The sequence below is a fragment of the Cryptomeria japonica genome, chromosome 1 (genome assembly GCF_030272615.1).
Source record: "Cryptomeria japonica chromosome 1, Sugi_1.0, whole genome shotgun sequence".
NCBI lineage: Eukaryota > Viridiplantae > Streptophyta > Pinopsida > Cupressales > Cupressaceae > Cryptomeria > Cryptomeria japonica.
Window position 1 is genome coordinate 17,924,565 of NC_081405.1, and position 26,527 is coordinate 17,951,091.

At 38.1% G+C, this 26,527-nt stretch overlaps 1 protein-coding gene across 10 annotated transcripts in view; it reads left to right on the forward strand.

Annotated features, from left to right (window-relative positions):
- The window catches only part of LOC131068215 (uncharacterized), a 56,645-nt gene that overhangs the window by 29,264 nt on the left and 854 nt on the right, over window positions 1-26,527 (forward strand). For 6 of the 10 annotated variants that reach the window (XR_009111959.2, XM_058003398.2, XM_058003399.2 and 3 more), the window contains 5 exons: window positions 23,282-23,476; window positions 23,925-24,021; window positions 24,138-24,218; window positions 25,369-26,268; window positions 26,399-26,485. Coding sequence is in view for 9 of the 10 variants with exons in the window: in XM_058003398.2 (XP_057859381.1) it covers window positions 23,337-23,476; window positions 23,925-24,021; window positions 24,138-24,218; window positions 25,369-26,268; window positions 26,399-26,485 (1,305 nt within the window). In the remaining variant the exon portion in view is untranslated. Of the gene's footprint in view, window positions 1-19,140; window positions 19,574-23,281; window positions 23,477-23,880; window positions 24,022-24,137; window positions 24,219-25,368; window positions 26,269-26,398; window positions 26,486-26,527 lie in introns of those variants that run through there. The other 4 variants (XM_058003400.2, XM_058003403.2, XM_058003404.1 and 1 more) reach the window with 4 other exon arrangements.

Sequence of the window (26,527 nt, forward strand, 5' to 3'; positions counted from 1 at the left end):
GGCTAAGAGGTTGTGGTACCAGCAGAATATGCTGTACCAAGCCTACAGATTGCTGTGGAAAACCGACTCAGGGACGAGGAGAGTCTAAGTGTCCGTCTCATGAGCCTCACCAAGGTAGATGAACGACAGATGATGGCACAGTGGGCAACGAAAGTGGACCAACGTCGGCAAAAGTACTGGCACGACAAACATCTCCGACGAACAAACTTTCGTCTCAGACAGTTGGTTCTCAAGTATAACGGCCGCAACGAACTTCGCCCTGGGAAGTTCAAAGTTCGTTGGTTGGGGCCCTATAAGATCAGGGAAGTGGGGAAGAATGGAGTAGTAAAGCTTTCTACCCTGGATGACAACCCAATACGCGATCCTGTAAACGGTTTGAAGTTGAAACTGTATCGGGAATGTGACAAACCAGTTGTATCAATCAACATGCTGGGGTACGCGACGAAGGGGGACTGGACCATTGGAAGGAGTAAGGGAGTAGAGGAAGATCCTATGGTCGTTGTAGAGCCTTACAAACATGATGAAGATTGGGCCAAACCACTCACGTTCATAGAAGAAAGGTTGGTACCAAAGCAAGTCGAAGGCATTGCAGTGCCTCGAATTCATAAACACCTTACGAATGCATATTTCGGTGATCCGACCGTTTGGATAAGGCTCACGGGACATTGGAGGAAGAGAACTTCGTGTGAAGGACCCCGTAAAGGCTACATTACATATGATATTGACGAAGAAGCAGAGGCGAAAAGGAAGGAGGAACTTGTTGGAAAGGAGGAATAGCCAGTCGACCTAGAAGAAGAAATAGACCTGGAGGAGTACGGTGCCACCTAAGGACCATGTTTGAAGATGGTATTAAAGACCGAAGATTTATTTGTGATAGCATCACGTCTTGGCGAATAGGAAGCGGGCCCCAATTCGCTCTATCGGGTCATTCCCAATCCCGTAGGGCCACCCCAAGTTGATAGAGAAAAGGTAACCTGGTACCAACAGTACGACAAAAGATACATTGATGGAAGATACAAGGGTGTGGGACCAACACCTTTATTGGACAAAATTTTTGATCTAGAATATGTGGGTACGTGTTGCTCAGAGGAATGCTACAGAAGACCATCGTACGTGTGCGCATGGTTGCATGACTCTGAGATCAGAGTGAGACCGGAGGGAGATCCCAGTGGAGTAAAAAGGAAAATGCGGGATTTGGGAAATGAGAATGATGCTGAAGAAGGGCCGAACAAAAAGCTAAGGGGGGAAGGAATTGGCAGTAGAGTAACATTGAGGAATGGGATGAAACATTAGGTACAAAAAGCTAAGTTGCTTAAACAGAAGAAGACAGTACGAGCTCTGAAAGAAAAGGTGGTACACTCCAGGATACAGAAAAGCATTAAAACAAGCAGGGGGAAGCAAGTTGCCGGGTACCATGGCCACTTAAAGGTACGAGGGTTAAAATTTAAATATTCTTGCCAAGTTCAAATATTAAAAGGATATTTTAAAAGGAGAATTAAAAAAATCAAAAAAGCAAGGCAAGTATAAAAAATCAAAGAAAATGGGTTAGGAAAAATTAAAAAATTAAAACAAAGGGTAAATATTGTAAAATTAGTAAAAGAAAAATTGAAAGTGGTAAAAAGAAGATTATTTTATGAAAAATTATTGAAATTTACCCTAACCCTAAAAGTGAGAAACTTTTATAAATTTTCCTGAGTGGCCATTCCAAACAAATCATACAGCCAGAGGACCAGAGAAATTCGAGATATTAGCAGTAATAGGAGCGGAGAAGGAAGCTCGTACGAATCTTTACAACGTAGTCTGATATCCGTAGGGAAGTTGGAAGAGGACAATCCGTATGATTTCTGTACGGAATTTGCAAAGGGAGGAGATCGGGTGGTAGGAAGACATCCATACTATTTTCGCACAGAATTTGCAGAAGAAGAAAATCAGGTGAAAGGAAGAAATCCATACTATTTCCATACATAAATTACAGTTGAGGGAATTTAGGTGACGAGAAGGAATCTGTACGACATTTGTACAGGAATTGAAGAGATAGAAAGAAATTCGTGCGATATCCGTATAGCAGGAAATCAGGTGACAGGGGAGCACTCGTACAAAACTTCCAGATGACACTATTTGTACCAGAAGTCGTACGGCCATCCAAACCAGCGCGAGGGGGTGAGAAGGAAGTTTACACAAATTCATACGGATCTGAGAAAAAACCGTACAGGGTTGGCTCAAGGAGAAAATCTGTATGGAGGAAGCACAAAGGAATTTTACAAAACCTGTGCGGAAGGGAGTTTGTACACTGGAAATCTGTACACAAATTCCGTATGCATGGTACACACAAACTCCGTATGGTTGGTACGGCTGGAGGAGATAGGAAGAATTTTCATACGCCAAAGACAGTTGGCGGAATTCAGCCGATTGCGGAAACGGTTGGGGTAACGGTTGTGACAGCAAATGTAATGTCCCCTTTTTGATTTCTTCAAGTTAAAACACTTTATAGACCTATTGTTATAAAATATTAAGATTAAAGAGGACTAGTACAGTATGTTTATAGATGTGAACTGGTAATGTAATAATGAGACCTTCCTGTTTGGTATAATATTCAGTATGTAAAGGAATCTACATCCACAGTTACACAGTTGTAATTTCAGACCTAGATATTGCTGTCTATATTGTATTTGATAGTTTGCGTCACGAACCTGGTCCGAATAGTATTATTTGTTTGCTTTTCCTAGTATAGGTTTATGTTTATTTAACTATGACACTGCTCTTGATATAATGTCTTTCAACCATACGTTCTTTTCCCTTGCAATGGGATGAGTATCCCAGTCCTCTTATTCGACTGTCTCTTGGCTCTTGGGAGCACTATGGAAATATAGAAAAATAACCAAGTATTCGATGCCTTTTGAAGATCTTTGGGATTGCCTTAATACCCCTCGATAAGGCATGATGTGAGAAGTTGTATCTCACCATTGCATCCTTTTAATTAGAGTCTCTTCATCATGATTTACTTTGTCATTGGCTGCCCACTAATAAGCTAATATTACTCTAATAGAAGTATGTCACTATTTTCTGAGACGAAAGGCTTGGGAAGCATCATCTGGGTAGGACGTCACCTGTGTCCATATATTTTCTCATCTCACTATATTGAATTTTTCCACCAGATGAGTCAAGTAATATTATAAGTTGGATTTTGTTTGAGGCTAGAGGAGATTACAAGGGACTGAGTGGTTTATGGTCACTACGGACGAGGATGAGAGCTCGCATCTAGAGCGAGACTCACAATATCACCTCTGCTGTCGTGGTATGCAAGCACCTCCTTCGTTGTGCGTCTAATGGCACCATCAAGGCACAACAGGCATTGTTATCTAGGGAGTCAAACCAAGCAAACACGTCAAAACTTCTATTTACTGATAGCGTAATATTATCCTTGCCTTCGACTTGATACCATGAGTCGCTGCTTACCAACTTCATGTGGTTTAATTTGATTTTGGATTTTGCCAGATCATTGTTTACGTGACTAGCAATATGTTTTGATTATGTTCTATCTGTGCTTACCTTATGTTGGGTGATTCGACGGAAGAGTATGCTCAGGAAAAGGCTCGATGACTTCCATTTATTGGTCAATTTGGTTTCCTTGGTCGATATTGTTCTTTGATAATTATGAGAGGTTGGTAATCCATGTTTTGGTCTTTGCCCATTATGGCTCCACAATGTATCCCAATTGTTGTCTTTTGTTTATCGGTCTCCTTTATTCTAATTGTCGTAATGAATATTATAGTTTATAATTACTTATTTATTTTATAATTTTTTATGTTTCTTTTATTATTTATTTATTTTCCAACATTGGTTTGGGAATGGGACATTACAGTGAAAGTGTACATCTGGTGGAACGGTTGGAAGAAGACAAAAAATTGAAGCTTATAAAAATTGATCCCAGTATGCCAAAGATCGCTTTTGGAAACCCCAACGACAAAGGCAAAATAATTCATGCAGGGAATATGGCTACGCCAAGAAGTGACAAGGGGAAGAAGATTAGGGCACGAGTGCAGAGAGACGAACTTGTGATAGTACAATCTCTGACATGGGAAGGTTTGAATGGCAGCGACTGTCGCACATTTTGGGAAGAGACCAATGACGCCACTGTCATCAAGCAGAATTTAAAGAGAGCAGGTGTCGATAAGATTCTGGCCATGCTTGTATTTAACATCAAAGAATTTGAACTTGTGCTGAAGGGGATGGTGGCATGTTACGATAGGCACACACACAGGTCGATGGTAAGATATGGTGGTTGCAATATGACCGTTTCCTTCTCGGTCGCAGAGTTTGCTAGGATATTTGGAATTCCAAACCAGGGTAGTCCGGTGATCAAAAGGAAGATGACCCTTGAACAGAAACAACAATTGGTATGGTTGGTCTGCCGCAGAGATTTGACTCAAGAAGAACAAGATAGTATTTGGAAATCTGGAAGTAGTCGTGGGGTGAAGTGGACATTTTTGGCGAATGCAGAATGGCAATGTATAATGGATATCATCAAGAGCAAGTTGACAAGAGCCAATAGAGGGTCCAACATCGCCATGTGGATGCTGTACCTAATGAATGGGTTGAGGAATGGCACGGTGTTCAATTAGGCATCCTTCCTCCCTGAGCGTATTCGAGAATGCCTAGGGCTACAACATACGGTCTTTTACATGTCGCACCACACCATTGCTATGTTTTTGGATGTCATCCGTACAAGAGTACCTGCAGAGAAGAGGGGCGACTTGCAGCCGCTGGCAAGATTGGAGCCGTACAAGCCACCCATCTTTTTTTGGACACATTTGGACACCATGATGGTTGGTGGAGAATTGCAGAAGAAGCGACGGCAACAGGATGTGGGACATTCTACAAGTGCAGAAAGTGAGGCCAGTGAAGAGGAAGTCATGGAGGTGTCCTCGTCTAATTAGGAGAGTGGTGAAGAGGATACATTTTGAATGGCTCCGATCGAGCACGTGCAACGGTCGAAGTGGACATTGTTGGAGACAAGCCAGTGGCCAAAGGAGTTGGAGAGAGCAACATGGCGGCGGAGAATCCCCCTACGCCGTTGGACATTGGCCAGGGTAGCCAATCAGCACCACGCAGGAAAGAGCGGGCAAAGGAAGTGCCATCACAAGTGATTGATGTGGTGGAAGTAGAGGCTTCACCACCAGTGCCACCTAGGGCAATATCTGGTCTGGAAGTAGTAGTGACACAACTCAGCCCCACACGTACTGATCATTAGGAGCAGACCAAAGATTCATGGCTGTTAGAGACTCTTGGGGTACGAGTGGATTTGCAAGAGGTGCCACTTTCAGCTGGCGGGGATGGCAAAATGGGCACTGACGGAGGAGATTTCGAAGGGGGAGAGGGTCCGCATATGGGAGGAGATGAATCTTCCTTTGGTCATGGAATGGAACCGGTACTTTGGTTGGCGAAGCCCAAGCCAGTGGACCCATTCGGTTCCATGCAACAATGCGTGTCTTAGTTGGAGGTGATGGCGAAATTCTTGAATGATGTTGGCCACATTGTGAAGGATGTGGAGTTTGGACATGATCTCAGGGTGGCTTGAGTGGCTGAGTGGCTTTTATCCTTTGTTAGGGAGGACTACGAGGGAGAATTTTTCAAATGTTTCACGGCCAAAGGATGGCCGAAGTCGGAAACCCCTGAGATGATTAGTGCATGGGTGGCCAATGTGATAGTAACTGAGGAGAACAACATTTATGGCTCTCTGCGTGGGGTGGAGACGACCTTTCGAGACCTGGTCCTGAAGCATCGAAGGACGACGGTAGTGAGGATGGAGGCCGTGACAGCACAACGAGATCAATCGATACGAGAAGCCGAGGGTGCCAAAAATACTTTGGCCCATCACATACAGAAGAGCCAGGAGTAGTTGGCTCAGTAACACTCTCGGGTCATATCCTTTGAGGAGACTGTGGCTAAGTATGTTTAGGACCTCGAAGCAAGTGGCGAGGAGAAGGCCGAGTTGGTGGCCAAGGTGGTAGGACTGGAGGTTAGCCCGGTGGAGAAGGATAAGGAGTTGCGCGGATATGGCGAGGAGCTTCAGAAAGCTCGCAACAAAGTACTTGAGGCGGCCCATATGGTGAAGATGGCACGAGAGCGGGAACTTGCGGTCACCTAGTGCCTTCAACAACTTCAGTAGCGGGCTGACACTTCTCAGTCGTCTTTACTTCTAGGGACGCCCTCTCATCCCTCTCCACATTAGTTCCAGTTTTGCTTTCCTTAGCTTCCATTTTGTTCAGTCGTTTGGAAGACTTCTTTTTTGGGGGGGCTGATGTTAGGCGGCAATTGGGAATAAAGCTCTTAAGTTATAGTTTATGTTATTTTTGTTATGTGTGGAGTAGACTGTGTGGGTTCCCGTGTTAGTTATGATGGTTGGTACCTCGACCAACTGCCAGGTAGTATATATTGCCATGTAAGGGAACCTCGACAATATTTATGATGTACCAGTTTTTGGAATGCAATAAAAGGAAACATCTTTCTGCCATATTGTTGTGACTGTTAATGTTAATTTATGTTCTGAATATAATTGAAGTTGCTGGTTATATGTTCTGTGTGTATTTCTTGTTTATTCCGTGAACTTGAACAACTCACCATAGGGAGCAAACAACAACCTCAAGAAACTGTAATATCCCAAAATAGGGATAAAGGAAAAACAACAATATCTTCAAAATCTGTAACAAAAAATTCTAAAATTTTATTTGCAAATAGATAAACCTTCAACAAAATCAAATCTATACTCAGAATATTGTTCTTATTTTTGTGTGATTTTATAGAAATTTCTGAATATCAAAAAGTTACAGAAAACACACTAAAACTGCCTAAAAATTTCAGAAATAGCTTACATTATTTTTTTTAATGTTTTTTTGAGATGAATGTAACTATCAGAATTCAAGTTAATCGCCAAATGCTTTAGAAAATGCCTTCATAACCCTAGCCGCCCTTGCCAAAATCCTCAGAAAATCAGTGTTGGGTCTCACCAAGATGACACACTTGTCCCTGTTGATGTTAGCTTCAATGATGCTCAAGAACATGCAGGAATATTTTTGTAGGTTGTTCAAGTCTGATTCTGATTCCTCTGAATTCCTCCTCCTAAATGGTCTCCAAAACCTGATAAGAATAGGCAGCTCTGAAAATGATGTGCTAGGGCATCACAAACAAAAGCCCTTCCACCGAAACATGCCCTACTGACTACAGGGATCCCATATGTCTCTTAAGGGTTTCATACCTGAAGCCAAGAGATTACAGCAGCAATAGAGAAAATTCTAATCACATAATGAGCTCTAAGAGAACTCTAATATGTTATATAATGACTCCCAAAAGAATGATTTAATCTCTGCCATATATTCATTGCAAGCCCAATCCAATGCTCCAAATAAAACCCTAAAAAATGAGCCAGTAGGTTTCTTATTTTCCAATGCCCCCCTGACCTTTTTGGCACATGTTTGATAAAAAACACTTAAAGTACATGTCTTTTAGGTCATTAAACTCAAAAGGGGGAAATAATAAGTGTTTAGGCTAAGAGTTAGTTAAGTTGTATAAAAAGATGTGCCCACAACTTAAAATCACCCAAGTTGTATTAAAAGATGTGCCCACAACTTAAGAATAAAATAGAGAACAAGCCAAAAACTCTAACACTTACCTTGAAGTCCTCTTCCTCTCAAGTATTCCAAGGAAAGAACAATCAATGTATAGTTAAGCCTCATGGCTTGAGTTGGGGACGTTACAAAAACCCAAAAATCAATTGCTTGGATATTCGTGCCACAAAAGTCAATCATTAGATTTTTGGCTTCTCTAGATGTGATGGTGAGGTTTGTTTGGCCCCAAAGTGCACTAAAAATTTGCCCAATTTTGAAACCCACAAAAAAGAGCTATAGCTTCTAGATTTGAAGCTTTTATAACGCCTCATGACAAAACCTGCAAAGATTGAGAAGGGGTTTGTTGAATCCATGCCTTGATACCATGTTGAAGTTTTCAAAATAAACACATGAGCAAGATCAAACAATGAAACAAAACACCTTCACCCAGGAGGTGGCCCATTCGGAATCCTGCTTGATGTATACGCTTCTCAAGTGCAAAGAGTACTAAATGAATGAAAAAAAAGCAAAGACCCACTTTATAGATAAAAGTATTGAACTCCTAATCTAAAAATAGGGAACTAAAATTAGCTCCAAGAAGACCTAAGTGAGCTTAACCTAAAAATAGTGTGCCTCCTAAATATGGATCACACCAACAAAATTAGATTGCTCATACCCCTTTGGTTATGATTTATTAGGTCATTTAGTTTAGGCGTGAAACAAGTTACATAAAAGACATGATTTAGAAGAGAACTTTTTGTAACCAAATCCCTAATTGTTCATTTTTTTCTAGTGAAACTAGTATGACAAGAAAAATTGCCATGGTGGTTCTACAACTTTGAGGATACATCAACAACCACCATATCAGTTCCATAACTGCCAACATACTACACAACCACCACTTGTTTCACAATTGCCACCTGTTGACGTGTATTTTGTACACTGCCTAACACAGAATAAAATACCCAAGGGTACCTTATCCTCTCTTGAATAAAGCCTCTGAATGCTGAAGATGTCGCGAAAAGGATCAATCGGGATGACTTCAAGGTTCTTGTATGTAGGGTCTCTACGTGTGGATAAGCTCTCTGTGGTATGATGTGATTTGCTGGAATCACAAGGGGACTTACATTTGATGATTGAACGTCTGATCTACTTTGAATATTGCTGGAACACAGGCTCTTACTAGCTTAGACTTGAAAAAAAAGGAAAAAAGATGAGGGCGAGGAGAGAATCTAATCCTAATACTAGGGAATGTAGGAGCAATGATTGATCTTTGGTGAAATTCTAACTAGGTCTTGTTTTGACATCGCAGGATCATCTCCACAAGGCTAGTGCGGTCTTCGAAGGAAAGCTTTATGATGTTCAAATCATCACTGCAAGCATAGACACCATCAAGCTGATGCATATCAATGAAGAAGCGACAATTGAAGTTAAGCTTAAGCTGAATAATTCCAGTTGACTACGCAACAAACTGCTAGTAGTGTGGATATACGAATTTCATCATCAATCAAGCACATTTCTTCCACTCATCTAATAACATGAAATCAAATATGAGAAGTATAGAGACCATGCAAATTGTCGAATCGACCCATAAATTTCACCATTTTTTCAATGAAGTTTTACAAGTCTCTTACAACAACATCTTGGCAACAATCTTTGCCTTCTCTCTCTACTCTACTCTAATTGCTATTCTATCAACTATATTCTAACTCTTCCAACTATCTTCTAACTCTCTAACTATTGCTAATTGCCTTTACAAAATGAAATGCCAGGGCTTATATAGTGCCTTCAATACAATTCGATGGCTTAGATCAATTCGAGATCAATGGCCAAGATTCAACAATGAAAACCCTAATTAGGGTTTGTTACAACCATTACATAACATTTAATGCTTGACCAATGATAAAATTGTATTGCTTGGACACATGTCCTCTCTAGAAAATTCCACCAATGGATAGCTAGGGTAGGTACATCGGAGTTTGTGCCACCTTCCATGAGTTAGGTACATTGAATCTGGAAATGCTGAGGTGGACCACACTGACTGGAGAAGTGATGACTAGGATGCCACCTCGTCTGACACTTGTAACTTGGTAAATATTCAACTTGATGTTGTTGAGAAGCTAGCTTTAATTAATTCATCTGGTACTATCTGCTTCTTCAACGAACCCTTTGCTTTGACTTCTTGTGTCCTTGATGTGCAGGACGATTGATGTACCTTGCCTTGGAATACTGGATTGGAGAAGTCGCCCTTGATGACGTTAGTCCAAAGAATGTCGTCCTTGTCGGTGCTAGGCTGGATCGAAGAAGGTTGTCCTTGTCCTTGCTTGATCGTCGTTGATTTGGCTTGATTTTCCTTGAGGAGAGTCTTCCGACTTGTAGATCTTTCGAGCTTGGAGTCGCCATCTTGATACCTACACAACATTTCAAAATTAGTAACATGTTTTGCAACGTGGAAATATAGACTAGAAAGAGGATTTAAGTTTTAAATTAGGAAACCTCATGATAAATCTTTGAATTATCATTTCCTAAATTTAACTAAGCCACTTGAAATTGAAAATTGAGACTAGGAGAATCTTGCCATACCTCCACTTGAGAACTAAATCTAAGAAAAGATGCAAAATTAAGCAAGTTTGCTAGGCAAAATGTGGATCGAAGTCTTCAAAATGTGCTTCTTCTATCAACTTCACCACCTCTAGCCTTCAACGCCTTGAGGAAAATTCGCTCCACCTCTGGCCTTTAACAAAAATCGCTCCTTCCTAGACCAAATTTCGCACCTTTTTGCTCTTCTCCAAATCGCACTTGAGTGAATGAGTGAATGATGGATTAACATCGCTCAAGATACCCCCACTATATAGGCGCTTACCATTGCAATTTCCCATAGGCCGACTTGGAAAATAGGCCAAAAATAAATAAAAATTTAATAAAAGAAGAGGCCGACTTTATAAAAACATTAAATAATACCCCAAGCGCCCCAATTTTATTTTTAAATTAATAATAATTAATTTTAAATGCCTTTATAATTAAAATTTCGATTTTTTTAAAGGCATAAATTAATTATTAAATGTTTTGCGCACTTATTAAATGTCATTTTAATTTCAAAAATATTTCAAGGTTTTATCGAAATTGGCATTTAATGTGTCATAGATGATATTGGCGCCTAGGCATGGCAAGATAATGGACATCAACAAGATCGCTCTGGTCCCTGGGAGAGGGACAGGAGCGCCCTTACACTTTAGCCTTGCAATTCTTGTTTTTCACGTTCAATACCTCATTTTTGACGTCCAAGATGGCATTTTTACTTAGAATTTCGAGTTCAATTTATTCGATCTTTGAAATGAGTGCACTTTAAAGCATTTTCGCCCTGGTCCCTTGGTGAGGGACAGGAGCGATTTCATCTTTTGTCCTTGGTCTTTGTCCTTTAGATCGCCAAATCAAGTTTGGAGGTAAGCAATGACCTTCGTTCATCTCTTCTATGCATGTTCAACCCGCTTCTTCAAGGCAAAAAACGTGCTTTCCCAAGATTTTCGCCTTGGTCCTTGAGTGAAGGATAGGAGCACCATTTAGTTGTTTGTGCAAATTCTTGATCTCATCGTCCTTGAATTACCTTTAAGGCACAAAACATGCTTTCTCCATTTTATCTTAAGTCGTGAAAATGAGAAATGGTATTTCAATCGTTAGGCTATTAGGCATGTTGAACATTTCGCTCTGGTCCCTTGGAGAGGGACAGGAGCGTCCTAGCCATTTTTCATCAACTTGATGGCCTTTGTTACTTCATTCCTCCGTGAAACCTTTTAAACATCATTTTGACCTTGCGTCTTGACTTGGATTCGTCCGAATTTGGAGAGGAAGGTTAGCTAATGTGTTTTTCGCCCTGGTCCCTGGGTGAGGGACAGGAGCGATTTTGCATTTATAAGCTCACTTGTGTTTTGCTAGCTTCGAAAATTATCTTCAACGGATCGATTGCGTCTTCCTTCACCCACCTCAAACGCGAGACTTGCCTTCCTTTTGCCAAAAACTTGTCTTGAGGGAAAATCGCTCTGGTCCCTTGGAGAGGGACAGGAACGCCCTGGCCTTTATGAGCTCATTTATGCCTTGTTAACTTTCAAAACTATCTTCAATGGGTTGATTACGTCCTCCTTCATGCCTTTGATGTCTCAATTTGCCCGAACAAGGTCAGGAATGACTCCACTAAGCTTTTTCGCTCTGGACCCTTGGTGAGGGACATGAGCGATTCGCCTTGGACCCTTGGAGAGGGACAGGAGCGCTTTTCGCTCTGGATCCTCAGTGAAGGACAGGAGCGAAATTTGACTTTTTGAACTCTCCATCAGGATAATTTTTATGGAATACAACATTTAAGTATAAGTGACATTTCCTTCTATCTTTCTTCCTTCTTATACTTTAAGTTGTATTCCATATATACTTTCAGGATGTTTGAGAGTGGTTTCAGACCTCCAAGAGTTATATAGCAAAATCTAGTTTTTGGAGGTTTTTTCAGTTTCCAGACTTAGTCAAATTTCAGGATCAGGACATCACTCAAGCCGGACTTGCTATCCAATTGATCTCCCCGACAACACTCAAAATGCAAAGGCTAACTAACAAAACCCTAAAAGACCAAAAAAAAAAACCCTAAAAAGCAAAAAAAGCAAGGGTCCCCATTTGCAATGGGGCGATGTGTGAAAACGTCACAACACCACCCTAACTGGTAGTTCAACCATTGCCGAAACTGAACTTTTCTCTATATTTCTCAGGAACCTTCTACAGTTGTGTTTGACCCCAAGGTGTCTGGGTCACAAAGCCATTTGTAACCTATGTAGACTAGTGCATAACTCTCTTGCTTGTTTCTTGTGGGATTCATCATTTAAGAGCATTAGAGTGTGTTACAAATTACATTGTTAGTTTAGACTAATTGAATGAGAATGATGGCTTAGTTAGTTGATTGTACTATCTTTAATAATCCAATTCGGATCAAATAATAGGAGCAATCAATACTAGAACAAGGTTAGATATCCATTCTATTAAGTCCATCAAAAAGGAAGCCTTCCCTTGAAAAGCTGGAAGGATTCATGTGTATCTTAATTATTATTATTCTGGGTATGAAAATAATTTTGGACTCTGTTAAATCTTTGACAATTACTTTGGGAAATCAAGAATGCAAAAGGGCACATCTATAAGTATCCTCAATATATTAGGGACAATATTTGAATAGAAAAATAGCATGGAGATAGCAATGGGGCATAGATATGGGATTACGCCCAGGGTGTTTAGGATATCTGATAATAAGTACAATATGTATAAAATGCACTGACTATGTTGTGTAATGGTCAAATAGCCATATATTTGCAGATACAGTTTGGCATCAAGTTTATATTTGTGGCTTTCTGCGATAGATGAGATTACATATAAATGTGCTAGAGAAGAAATAGGTCAAGTATATTTGGAAACCCTTTGTGTTCAATTAAGGTGCAATGCTACTTTCACAAAGAATGAATGCAAGTTGTTAGAATTTTTAAAGTTATATATCTAGTGTTACCCAGAAACATGTTTTCGGCCTAAAGGCACACATTTCGGAAACATAAATGGTTTCAGGGACGGGGGGACGGCCGGAAATGTTTCCAAATTGTCCTTGATCCCCGAAAATTTTTGAAAACCGTCTCGGAAACGGTCAACGTTTTTTTTGGGGATTGTTGACCGTCCCCGGGACGATAGGGGACACCCAAGCTGTCCCCTAACCGTCTCGAGGACGAATGGCCGTTTCTGACAGTAGGCACAATTAAATTTCATTCCCCAGTTGCTGCGATTAAAAATTAAGGAAAGCAATTAGTTTTTTTTTAATGATAATCGCTAATAGAAAGCGATTAATTTGTTTTAATAATTATTAATTAATAAATAATATCGAAAGAAATTGAGCGATTAATTTTTTTTTATTTTTACCATGGATACCATATTATTGATATCGATATAATATTATATCGATAAAAGTCATGACTCAGTTTTGAAACAAAATAAAAAGTTAAAAAACATTGGCGGACGGAGCTTTCACGACAACACTCAGCAAGGGAAGAGAATTATAGAATTGGTGAAGACGTGAAGTGTGAAAGCCAAAAGGGTTTTTTTATGTTAAAGTCCCAGGTATTGCCTATATTTTTTTATTTATTATTATTTCCTTCTGCCCTCAATGAGATTACACATCTCATAATATATATGCAAGAGGTGCCCTTTCATCGAGGGACACCATACTTTATTATAATATTTAATAATTAAATATTAATGATTATATATATTAATATGTTATTATATTATTAATAATTATAACTATAATTATATTATCACAATTAATAATATAATAATTATAATATAATTATATTATAACATAATATAATTATATTATGTTATAATATAATTATATTATCTCACAACTAATAATATAATAATTATATTATCAATATAATCACAAGCTTTGTGTCATTTATGTAGGCCTGTGGATTCCGACCACAGCTAGAATAAAATCAACACTCCCTCTTAGCTAGGGAGGAATCCTTCTTGACATCTTCAATAAGTAATAACACCTTATAGTAAACACAACAACTCTATTTATTGTGTGAGAGAAAGATATCACCTCACCGTGATATTAGAGGTTATGGCATATCCACGGATATCACGTCACATGATATCCACCATAACTACATAATGTAATATCCACCATTATGGCTTGTCTTGTCCACAGATATCACGTCTCATGATATCCACCATTATGGCATTTAAGGATATTACTTCATGGCATGTCCACGGATATTACGTCACATAATATCCACCATGAATATCTCTTTATGTAATATCAACCATCATGGCTTATCCACAAATATCACGTCTCATGATATTCATCATGATGGTATGGTCAATCAATATTGCAAGATCGTCACCTTACAATAATGATCAAAAGTACAAGTGTTCATCATTGTGAGATCGTCACCTCTCAATAATGTTCATAGGGGCTCAACAAGCACTGAACCAATGAAGTCATGGAGTCACACACATGACATCCACCATGAACCATATTAGAGGGTGGAGATAAGGACTTTCACCTCAAGTCTCTCTCAAAGAGAAATGTATTATCAAATCACAGAAGATCAATAATGTTGAGCCTCCCTCTCAATTAGAGCTTCATTTTTCCATATCTCCAAGTTTGTCTCGAAGGTTTGCATCACCCTTGGTGAATCCCAAGCCCACCAAGTATCCATCCATCTAGGGATATCACATTGAACTTAATCTCAAGAATCATAGATTCCTCTAACTGCTACAATTTCCTGATCACTAGAGAAACCATCTCGACATGGTCTACTCCCTCTAAATCAATATGATCAAGATCCTTGGAAATCAAATAAAGCAGATCCTCTAGCAGTTGCCTTTGAAGCTGAAATGTCAGGCTCCCTCTGAATGTTGATTCTTCCTCTTCGAAGAACCTAATCGCAATCTGTATACGTTCTTCCTCTTTGAAGAAACTAATCGGCTTCTTCCTCAGTGTTCATCTTCAATATCTCAACAATATTACCCACTAAGTATGGAAGTTGTTTGTTTAATTTGATTTTCTCTTGATTTTCCTTTCCACGCTTGTGCCGAATTACTAATAGGGTTCAAGGAAGCTGAATTGTTGACATTATTAGCCTTATTATGCCTAGTGTGCTTAGACACCCCATTTGTCTTCACTAATATGGCAACAGCCTCAGGAGTAAGTATGCTATCTACAGAAGGTCCAAAGACACACTGATCAGATGTCTGTGGAGAGTCCTTCAACGGGGCATCGCTTGAATGGATTTTCCCTTCGGCCTGTCGGAGACAACAACTTTCTTCTTATGTTTACAACATGACAACAATTGGTCAAGATGGGTCATATCACAATGCTTATACACAAAAGAATCTGCTTGCCACTGCCTCTCAGAAAGACGAATGCCATCAATAATTGATGCATGATTTAAAGCATCAGAAAAATAGCAACCTTTTAATCAGTTGTTGGTCTACCATTGAGAGATAACAGAGGACTGATACTTCCAAGTGATGTCATCACTACCATATTTGCAGCAAACCTTGGAGGACAAATAAGGAATCCCGTGCTACAAAAGTTAGACATCCAATACTGAAAAGTAGGCTCTGAAAACTCAACCTCCACAGCGGATTGATCCCATGCCCTCAAACTATCAAACGTCTAGAATTCTTTGTGGCTTAAGTGTGTATAATAATTTGGAGATGTAAGCAAAGAATGTGCATGACATTGTGTGAACAATGGCCTGGGTGACCTTGAACGCTTCAGTTTCTCTAACTTGTTCACTGCCTCCTCCAACCACACATTCCATTCCCCACCCATCTCCCTTCGATTGCATAGATCAAATTACATGCAATTGTTAGTCGCTCATGTAGTGTAGAGTGGACATCAACAGTTTGCTAAGATCATATATGACATACATAAATTGCATACAAATCAAAAGAGGAGGTTTGCTTTAATTTCCAGAATAGAGCAGATTACAAAAAAATAGACTCTGACCTTTACTTGCAGCAATTACCAGAATTGAAGATAGATTAATCAATATAGAGACTTATGCCAACGTTGTAAGTCACTAAGCATAAGTGCATCATTGAGAAGGAAAACTCTATTTAACATATACTGTCATCACATTCCTCACCTTGTTCTCGAATACCTCTGAGAATTATAATGCCACTAGTTCCACACTTGTTTGTCCTCTATAGTTTACGTTTATTCTGCGCAGAGGGGCAAAGCTCATGGTTTGAAGAACTTGTTAGAATACAAGTGCGTCAAGATAAGGAAAGGGGTAGGCTCACAACATTGATATTTCGCCCCCAAACATATGTTCGGCTCTTCATGCCTTACACGGGAAGAGGCTCACGATAATATCATAAATCGAATATTTTTCCGCTTGCCTCAACGGGATTAACATCCGGCTGCTATAAACCTAATCTTCAACAATATTTCTCCATGTCGTCAAATGTTTAGCCAGTAATCTTTATTTCAACCCTTCTACAATAGTTCCCGTTAGATTATTAAAAATCACGAATTCAACTGCCTATATACCTCAGCACAAATGCAAGCTACGACAATGTTAACAATTGTGAATATTTCAATATTGGCCCCAATATAAAAAAAAATTAAACATTGGACGATGGCAGCATAAATCTCTTTGATTCCCAATAATGGCAATAGATATAAAATATATATATATGCCTCCGAAATTATAATGCTATTAAGATAATAGTCTTATTCTCCCCTCATCCATTCCCAGCGCTGATACCATGTTAAAGTCCCAGGTATTGCCTATATATATATTTTTTTTATTATTTCCTTCTGCCCTCAATCAGATCACACATCTCATAATATATATGCAAGAGGTGCCCTTTCACCAAGGGACACCATACTTTATTATAATATTAAATAATTAAATATTAATGATTATATATATTAATATATTATTAATAATTATAACTATAATTATATTATCACAATTAATAATATAATAATTATAATATAATTATATTTTAACATAATACAATTATATTATCTCACAACTAATAATATAATAATTATATTATCAATATAATCACAAGCTTTGTGTTATTTATGTAGGCCCGTGGATTCCGACCATAGCTACAATAAAATCAACATTTTGATTTTGGTTTGAGCAAGGAAAAAAAAGACTATGAAGTGTGAATTGTGAATTTTATTGCTCAGGCACCTAGGGTTTGAAGAAAAGAAAGAAAATTTAAGAAGCAATCGCAAGACTATTTGGATTTGCCATTTGTAGGGTTTAAATTTCAGATTTGGAGCATTGAAGGTAAGCCCATGTTCCATTTTTAAAATTTAAAATTATTTTTCCATAGTTTCAAGAAAAAAAGTCTGATTTTATTTATTTTTCCTTATATTTCAGAATTTTGAGCTTGCATTATTTAGTAGACTCACTCATTAAACATGAGTGACGGCAGTAGGAGTGATGGTAGTGATGAAGAGTGGGAAGGGGAAGAAATTGCAATTGTGGGTGGTAGTGGAAGTGTTGGGGGTGAATCAACACATGAACCTAACAAATTTGAAATCCCTTCATTTGTCTTAAAACCGTTCGCATAAGGCCCTTTTAACCCTAAAAAACCTCTACTTTGCCTTGTTCATCCCACATATGCCAAAAAGAAAAATTTGGGTGGATGTAGGGTGTATAAGTGTCATGTATGCGAAGGTGAAATTAGAGGGATCTACACAAGGGTGTGGTCTCATTTCTTGGGTGTTATGGGCAAAGGAGTTAAATATTGTAAAAATCTAAAGGAGGATGTAAAGTTAGAGTGTTATAGATTACTCATGGAGGCTGAATGCAAGTCTAAAGGTCTGCCCTTTGTAATGCCTCAACCCTCACAGTCATCTACCCATTCTCGTAGTGTTCACCTTATGTCATCTAGTGGTAGTGACATTCATAGTGTGGGAGCCAAAAAAATAAAAAAATGAAAGAGGAAGGCTAGTGATAGTGAGCAGCCGGTGTCAGTTACAAATTTGTTTAATGTGCAAGCACGGGAATTGGTAGAGAGTTCCGTTGCTGATTTCTTTTATGCCCATGCCATCCCATTTCATGTGGCCCGTTCTCCTTCAAGAAAATGATGAAAGACGTAGGTAATATTGGTCCCTCTTTTGTACCCCCTGGAGATCATAAACTACACACTATCCCCCTTGACAAAGCATATTTGAAGGTGAGTTTGGTGATGGAGGATATGAGGCGTACTTGGATGAAGAGTGGTTGTTCCATTGTGATGGATGGGTGGACCGATATTAGTTATCAGCCACTCATCAACATCATGGTCACATGCATAGCTGACTCTTATTTTCTTAGAGCCATTGATTGTTCAAGGAAACGCAAGGATGCAAATTTTCAGTTTAGCATTCTGAGAGAGGCCATACAGGAGGTTGGGCCCTCAAATGTTGTTTAGGTGATCACTGATTCAACACGTGTGTGCAAATTGGCTAGTTTGATGATGGCAGGTGCTTACAAGCACATCTTTTGGACTCCATGTTGTGTTCATGCATTGAAGGACATGGGGACACATGGTAGAGATGTTCAAATGTTCATTTGCAACCACCACACCTCACTTGCTCTCTTCAGGACATTTTCAAAGAAGGAATTTTGCAAGCCTTTAGAGACAAGATATGCCAGTTACTACATTTTGTTAGAGAGGATGGTTGAGGTGCATGATGCTCTACAGATGATGGAAGTGAATTCAGAGTGGAATAGATGGCTTACTGCAAAGTGCAAACACTTCTAAAGGAAAAGCCATAAAACAACGATCCTTGATGACAATTGGTGGTCCGCTGTGAGGTAAGACATGTTGATTGTCATATATAATTAAAAATCAGAAATTTCTTTCAATTTTTAAATTTTCAAATTTCTGATTTTAAATAAAAAAATTTCTGATTTTTTAGTCATTTAATTAAAAAAATTCTGATTTTACGTTAAAAATTCTGATTTTTAACATTTTGTTCTTATTCTTATTGCAGATATGTTTGCTCCATCATCTCTCCTGTTGTAGATGTCACTAGATATGCTGATACGGACTCTCCTAGCCTTGGAGAGATATATGAGATTGTTGACAACATGATTCAGAAGATGAAGGAGATATTTTTGGCTCACGATCAGTCGTTGGACTTATATGAGGAGTACATTCACCCAATTTTCATGCGAAGGTGGAATGCTATGAACACTCCACTTCATATGGTGGCTTTTGCACTAAACCCAAAATGGTATGAGCCCAGGCCTGGAAGGTGCGCTCCTAGTGAGGATGCCGAGGTGAGACGTGGGATTATAAAGGCCCTTCAAAAGATGTATTCAGTTGAGGAATTTGGTAGACTTTGTGAGCAATGAGTTGCCTTCACAAACCTTGATGGTCCAAACTTTAGCTCACCAGAGGCCAAGATGGATAGAGCAATAATGGTGAAAGATCCCTGACTAGAATTCTTATCCAAACTGCTGATTGTTTACAAATTCAAATTCTTTGACCAGCGAAAAGAGTTTTTGGAAGTTTATTGTATTTTCAATTTTTTTTGTAGTTTTTTGGATTTTTGACAATACATGGAAAATTATAAATGCGATACAATAAATATAGAACTGATAATAGTTTCCAGACTTCTGATTATTAATTGCAGCAAGTACAAATAAACAATAAAGAGGATTCGTGATAGAATTAAGCCGTTCAAGTCCAATGCTGGGGTTTGAGGGTGGAATTTGAGCCTGGAATAAAGCAGTGACTGAACCAAGCACCTCTAGCTGCTACTAATGGCTGCAAATGACTTTATTTAAATCTAGGATAATTACCAAAAACTAATATTGAAGAATTATTCAGACCCAGTTGGAATTCCAAATTCTTTCCAGGCAAGATTCCCAAATTATGTCTCTTTTCCTCAAAGAATTGCTGCTGCTGCCCAAATCTGATATTTTCTTCACACCAAACCAACTGTGATCACTTATTAATATCCCACAATGAATTCACACACCAATAGTGGTGCCAAAACCCTTTAGTTTATTTATCAATGGATTCCTAGGCAAGAGAATGGTACGGCTGGCATTTGTGGCTTATTTCTTGCTGCAATCTCTCATCCAAATGCTCAGATCTTATATTACAGACCTGACTTTGTTGCGAAGAATGAAATCTTGGAGGAAATCGAACCCCAAAGTCCAAATTAACCTCTAATGGTGCTGCTGTAGTGAAGAGAGGAGTGTGGGATTTCGTCCACACCACCTAAATATGAAGGAGTCACGTCCTCCAAAGGCTGCTTAGGCAAATTCGTGCTGCTGCAGACCTCCACAATCCAAAGGATGCATAAAATTCATAAAACTCAAGGAATCGCCTCTTCTCAAAAAGTGGCTTCATAAACTCATCGAACCTCCACAAGGCATCTCCAAAGATGCTAAAGAATCTTATTCTCCCTCCATTTGAACGCTCAACCTCAAGGGTAGCTTCAACATGAAATTTGACCACCTTTTAAGTTATTAAATTGCCTAGGGAAGAGGGCCATGTAACTTTTTAAATAAAGTTACTTATTGAATTAATTAGCAACTTATAAGTTACTTTTATTAACCTTTTTCTATATTTAGAAAAAAGTAACTTTATAACATAAAATTATAAAGTTATATTATTATAAGTTCACCAAAGCAAAATATGTCTAAACAAAAGACCCCTTTGGCTAAACAATCATCCCCTTACACTGTGAATTTGCTTGTGGGGATGGATGTCAAGCAAATTCAAACATCAATATAGCCACTAGAGAAATGGGGACATGACAAATGGCACAAAAAAACCTTGTTGGATGGTGGCAATGGGGTGGGTCAGATGCACCAGAGTTGAGGTCACTTGCCATTCGTTTCCTCTCACAGGTTGCTAGTTCCTCTACTACAGAGAGGAATTGGTCTACATATAGCTTTATCCACTCCATAAAAAGGAATAGGCTTACCTCTAAATGAGCGGAGAAGTTAGTGGCTGTGCATAGTGCTCCGTGACTTGTGGATTGTAAGACTCCAAAGTATCGACAAACTCTAGCTTTACGGTGGGATATTAATCCCGAAGACGCCACCTGGGTTGATGAGGATGACACACCGCAGGGATTGCTTGGCATTCCGTTGGATGATGCAACCTTTAAGGCTCAGGCTGATAGTGACAGTGAGTTTGATGTGGATCAAGATTAGGGGCAGCATCATGCTATTTTTGTTTTCATTTTGACTTTGAAGTTTGAGACTTCGAGTCTTTTGACATTATATGATACATCGATACATTATCTTGATATATGATATGACACTTTTAAGTCTTTATTACTTTAACTTTTTCATTTTGTTGAAAGTTGAAACTTGCAGCCTTTGCTTATTTAAATATTTTGATATATGATATGATACTTGATAGTGATACTTTTCATTGTTTCAATGAATTATATCTATGAATGTATGAAATTGAAATTTGAACTCTCATTTGATTCATTTGATCATGATGCTATCCTATGTTCTTAATCTTATTCTATGATGATTCAATTTGATTCGTTTGATGCTATGTTGTTAGTTCTATGATGATTTGATGAATGGTCATTGATTATTGATTCAATGATTTTAGAATTAGAATTTAGATTCTAATTTATAAATGTTATTATGTTGCTATGATGAATGTTTACTGTGTTACAAGTCATATTAATTTCAGATTTCCATATATATATATATATATTATATATATAGCCGGCCCCTATTCCGGGAAAAAAAGAAACGTCCCGGAAACCCGTTTCCCCATCCCCCCGTCCTAGAAACTTAGGGTAACATAGTATATATCTTCTATGATTCCCCTTCAAATCTAACAGGGGCACTAGTCTAGTGACAACTGTCTAGTTTCATATTGCAACCAATATTCCAATCACAAAACCTAAGAAGAGAAGAAACTATAAATTAATAGGGAGAGAGGCAGGTGAAATTTTAACAAAAGGTAGGAATAGTCAACACCAGTAGAAGATCAACTTGCTATGCTGCAATGCCCATTAAGAAAATTGAAAGCTGGGAGAGGGCATGCGTATCTGATTTATTAGCATTATCAGATTGTGGAAATTAATTTGAACTCAGCTAGAGCTGTCAAAAATTATTTTGCATATTATAATATAAGCACATATAGTTGAAACCTAAATCTGAAACCACTGAAGCAAGCCATCCTGTTTAGCTCAAGTGTGCAGCTGCTAGAATGCTAAAGTGGAACAATGCATCTATCATTTATTTTGCAATACTAATCAAAATAGAAACATTTGTCTTGTTTAAACGAATTATTTGATCAAATCTACAATAGTAATAACCTTTTCCTCTTGATTGCATAAACTTGAACCATTGAGATAATGGTATTTGACAATTTGTTGACCAAAGGCAATAAATTATTTAAAAAACCTTCTTCTTGATGTGTTTGTTGAAATAGATTTTTTCCATTTCATGCCACTTGTCAATGGTAAGTAATGCTGCTGATTGCATTCATGCACCATAAGTTCTGGATAGGTAAATTGGTTGAGCTTCATTGCATTATAACAGGACAAATGCTGTATTCCATTAAGAAATATTACAAAGGACTACAACATTGTTATCATGCTCCAAAGACTACTGTAATCATATACCTTTTCTTGAATTTATGAAGTTGACTGTTGAATGCAATGGGATACAATTTTGCTATGAATCTCCATAGACTCTTACAATTTTACTTATAATTTTTTCATGGTTCTCTAAATGATTATAATCATAGACCTCTCATTCAACCGACAGCACAAACTGTATATTCAATTAAGAACTTTTGGTGATTTTGGCAAACGTGATATTTTGCTTTCATGAACATGAATGTAAATGTCAAATGTCAAGGAATATACTATCTTCATTGATCTTCGAATATTGTACACCTAAGTTCACATACCTATAAGTTTTTCATTATTTTCTGGAGTCTTTCATAATCAAACAACTTAAAATATTCAACTACGTATAATTTTCAAAATGTGCTTTCTCTTTGAAACATAATAGCTTTTTCCATGCCGTTTGGTTCTCCATTACTAGATTATGTGTGATGGGGCTATCTTAAAGTTTTCTAGGTTTTTTAAGTAAAATAAATATCATTTTAAATTAGTATTTATTTCTTTGTTGCAGGCCATAGCATACAGGATTCTTATAAATTAAATTGACAGCATAACATTTCTATAATATGGAGCATGCAAATGTTGGGAATAAAAAATGGCACGGAGCACCAAGTTCAGTAGCTTTGGCTTGTAGAGAATGCAAGGGTCTGATTACACCATGCATTATTTGTGCCCTCCCCATCACATTTGTTGATGATACAATCTGGTAGTTATGCAAACTTGGTTACTTATAAATACTGAATAGTTGAATTCGATGAATTTTTTGTTGTAGAATGGGGGAATATAGATTGTAAACAAGTAAAACCTGAGAGCTTGCTCAACTATTAAAGTAGGAAACACATGGGACAAGATATAATTATTTCTGTGAATAAGCAAACCTGAAGCAATTTATAAAACATTGAACAAATCCAGTTGCTGCCCCTCTCCATGATGTGCAACACTGAAAGATTACAAGATTGTGGAATCTGGTTAAAAAATCTTATCATGCTATTTCTTTAGCTTATTTAAAAGGTCATTAAAAGAGGCAATTTACAGTGGCAAATATTGAGAAATTTAGATTAGTGGTTATGATTTTTGGTCTGTGTTTTGAATAAACTTTATATTCTACAGCAGAGAGAAATCAAAGATTAAGTTATTCATCAATAAGCATGCAGGGTGGAATGTGGTTACTGTGGGGCTGCCAATCCAATGCATGAGCACGAACGCCGTTTGTTGAGTCTTGCCCCTCCATTGGCATTAACGCCATCAATGGTGCTTCTACTTGGTTTATAAATTGTTTGATTAATTTCTAGTACAACATTACTTGAATTGGTTTCAGTAACATTGTTAGCTATATGCTTATCTCAAGCATTCCTTCGACGACGTAGGTTAGAAGAGTGATGGTGGCACACATTGGCCAGCGCCAGTACACACTAGCTTTGCTCTCACAATTCCATCAGTTTCAGATGGTAAGGAAAATTCAGTTTCTAACTTTTTCAAGCTAAGATGCACGCTTCCTTTATTCAGTACTTGACTATTATCATTACGCAAGAATGGTTTGCTTATACCATTCATGAATTTTAAACTGTGCCTTTTGTTAGAATTTGTGTTGTCTCATATAAATAAATAGTAACATGCTTTTGGGGGTAGCCTGAACAAATTCAATTAATGTGAATGCCATTGAGCATAGTAAAATAAACACCAAACAACGCTTAATCCGTAATCTTTTTAAATTATAGTCTAAGAACCAACCAAAACTTGAACTACTTTCTTTTTGCTATTGCAAATGAAGTTTTTAGAGATGAGAATACTGTGTTCAAAAACAGAATAAAACCCTACAATTGAACTCACACAATACAGATTTGTGGAGGAAAAATCAGTGTTGTGGTAGTGGCAATTGACTACCTTGCTTTATTACTTTGGGAAAAAGAATGACAAGAAGTGGGACTGAATTTCTTGTCCTCTGCTTCTGCTATCTTTTCTCCTGTATGGACAGCTGAATTCTTCAATATTCCATCTATTCTCCAACTCCAAGACATCTCTTTGAAAAAACCTTACATTTATAGATTTCCCATCACAATAGAGTTCTCCTGGCCCAAGCAAAAATTCTACAGAGACAAAAGACAAGGAAAATGTCTGTTTGGTTCAAATTCCAAGTTTGGCACATGTGGTGGACAGTCCTGTAAACATCGTGGAGTCCAGACTCCAATGCAATCAGATCTTAGACACTTTAGCTTCAATCCTATCTCTGTCTCCACCCTAGCTTTGAATATTTTGAATTTCTCCAGTGCTTCAGATTTCTCCCTTAGAATAGTGACCCACATCATTCTAGAATAATCATTAGTCAGCGACATAAAGTATCTATCACAGAGTTCCGTCTAGGTGCTTTCTGTGCTATTTTCCTGTTTCGACTCTGTTTCTGCATCTGATGTCTCCTTACTGTTCAAGTTCCTTGTTCTGAATTTCAAGATCCATTTTGGATCAATGCTAGTGTGCAGGAATTATTGATAATCTTTTTTCATAAAGGCTCCATCTATCTCTAAAATCACAGTAGAATTTATACAAGGTACTCTGTTTGGCTGATTCATGCAACAAATGTCTGTCGCGGTATGATTGCAGGACCAGGACATAATAACATGCTCTGATCAAAATAAGGATGTGTTTGCTCAAGAAAAGTTGGATGACACTGACACAGTTATGGAAGTAATACTGAATACAAATTTAAATGATTTGCCTTTTGTTGAATATGATGGGATAATAGCTGTCTTCAATGTCTCCATTGATAGCAACAAAGTCAACTGGGCTCAAGCTAAGGACACCTCAGGAAGTGAACCATTACTAAAACGCATGCGAATCACTTCAGAAAATGAAGGTCTTGCTACATATAATGTCATAAGACATTCTGAGTCGGAGGCAAGCAGCATGCAGATGCCTGATCAATTGGATGCAATAATTAAAAGTATGCACAGAGCTGACTGCACTTCAAGAGAGGTTGATATCAACAAAAGTTCAGATAAATATGGAATTGGTGTGGAAGATAAAATAAAAGGGCAAAAATTAGGACTGGAAAGTAATGAAGTTAAAGTTGTTTCAGAAAATACTCGCTGTTCCAAATGTGGAAGCTCTTTCATTGAAACTGATAAATTTCCACTTACATCTGAAGGAAGCTTCATGCGTATGGAAACTCAATTGCTTGCTTTACACTCTGCAGAGTCACTTTCATCTGACTTGCATTCCTCTACATCTACATATCCAATATGTGGTTCAGTGCATGTAAGTGCAATTAAAGTGGCAAATGAAAAGATCTGTGCTGACCAACATAATAGAATCTGTGGTTCCCATCAGCAGTTCAGTCACTTCTCTATCAATGTTTTACGTTTGGCACATTCAGTTCTGGCTTCTGATTGGAAAAAATGGTTGATGGATGGCAAGCTGCATATTAAAGAACAGCTCATTGATGATGTTCTATCATGCATTGAATTATTCTTACAAAAACGTCAAGTTATTTTTCATTCTCTGGTACACAAAGATTCTCTTTAGAAATTCAGCAGCTATGTTAATACAAGAAAAGAACAGTTATTCTACATGTTTCTGTAGAAGAGCAGTATGATTTATGTAATATCTGTCAATATTCAACTTGTGTTAACAGGCAATGGTGTGGAAGGCTATGGCTGCACAAGCACAATCTAATCTGGATTCAAGAGCTTTTCTGGAACATCAATTGTATATATCAGCGGTGTGATGATACTTAACTTGTCATAGAACTTTTACTGATAGA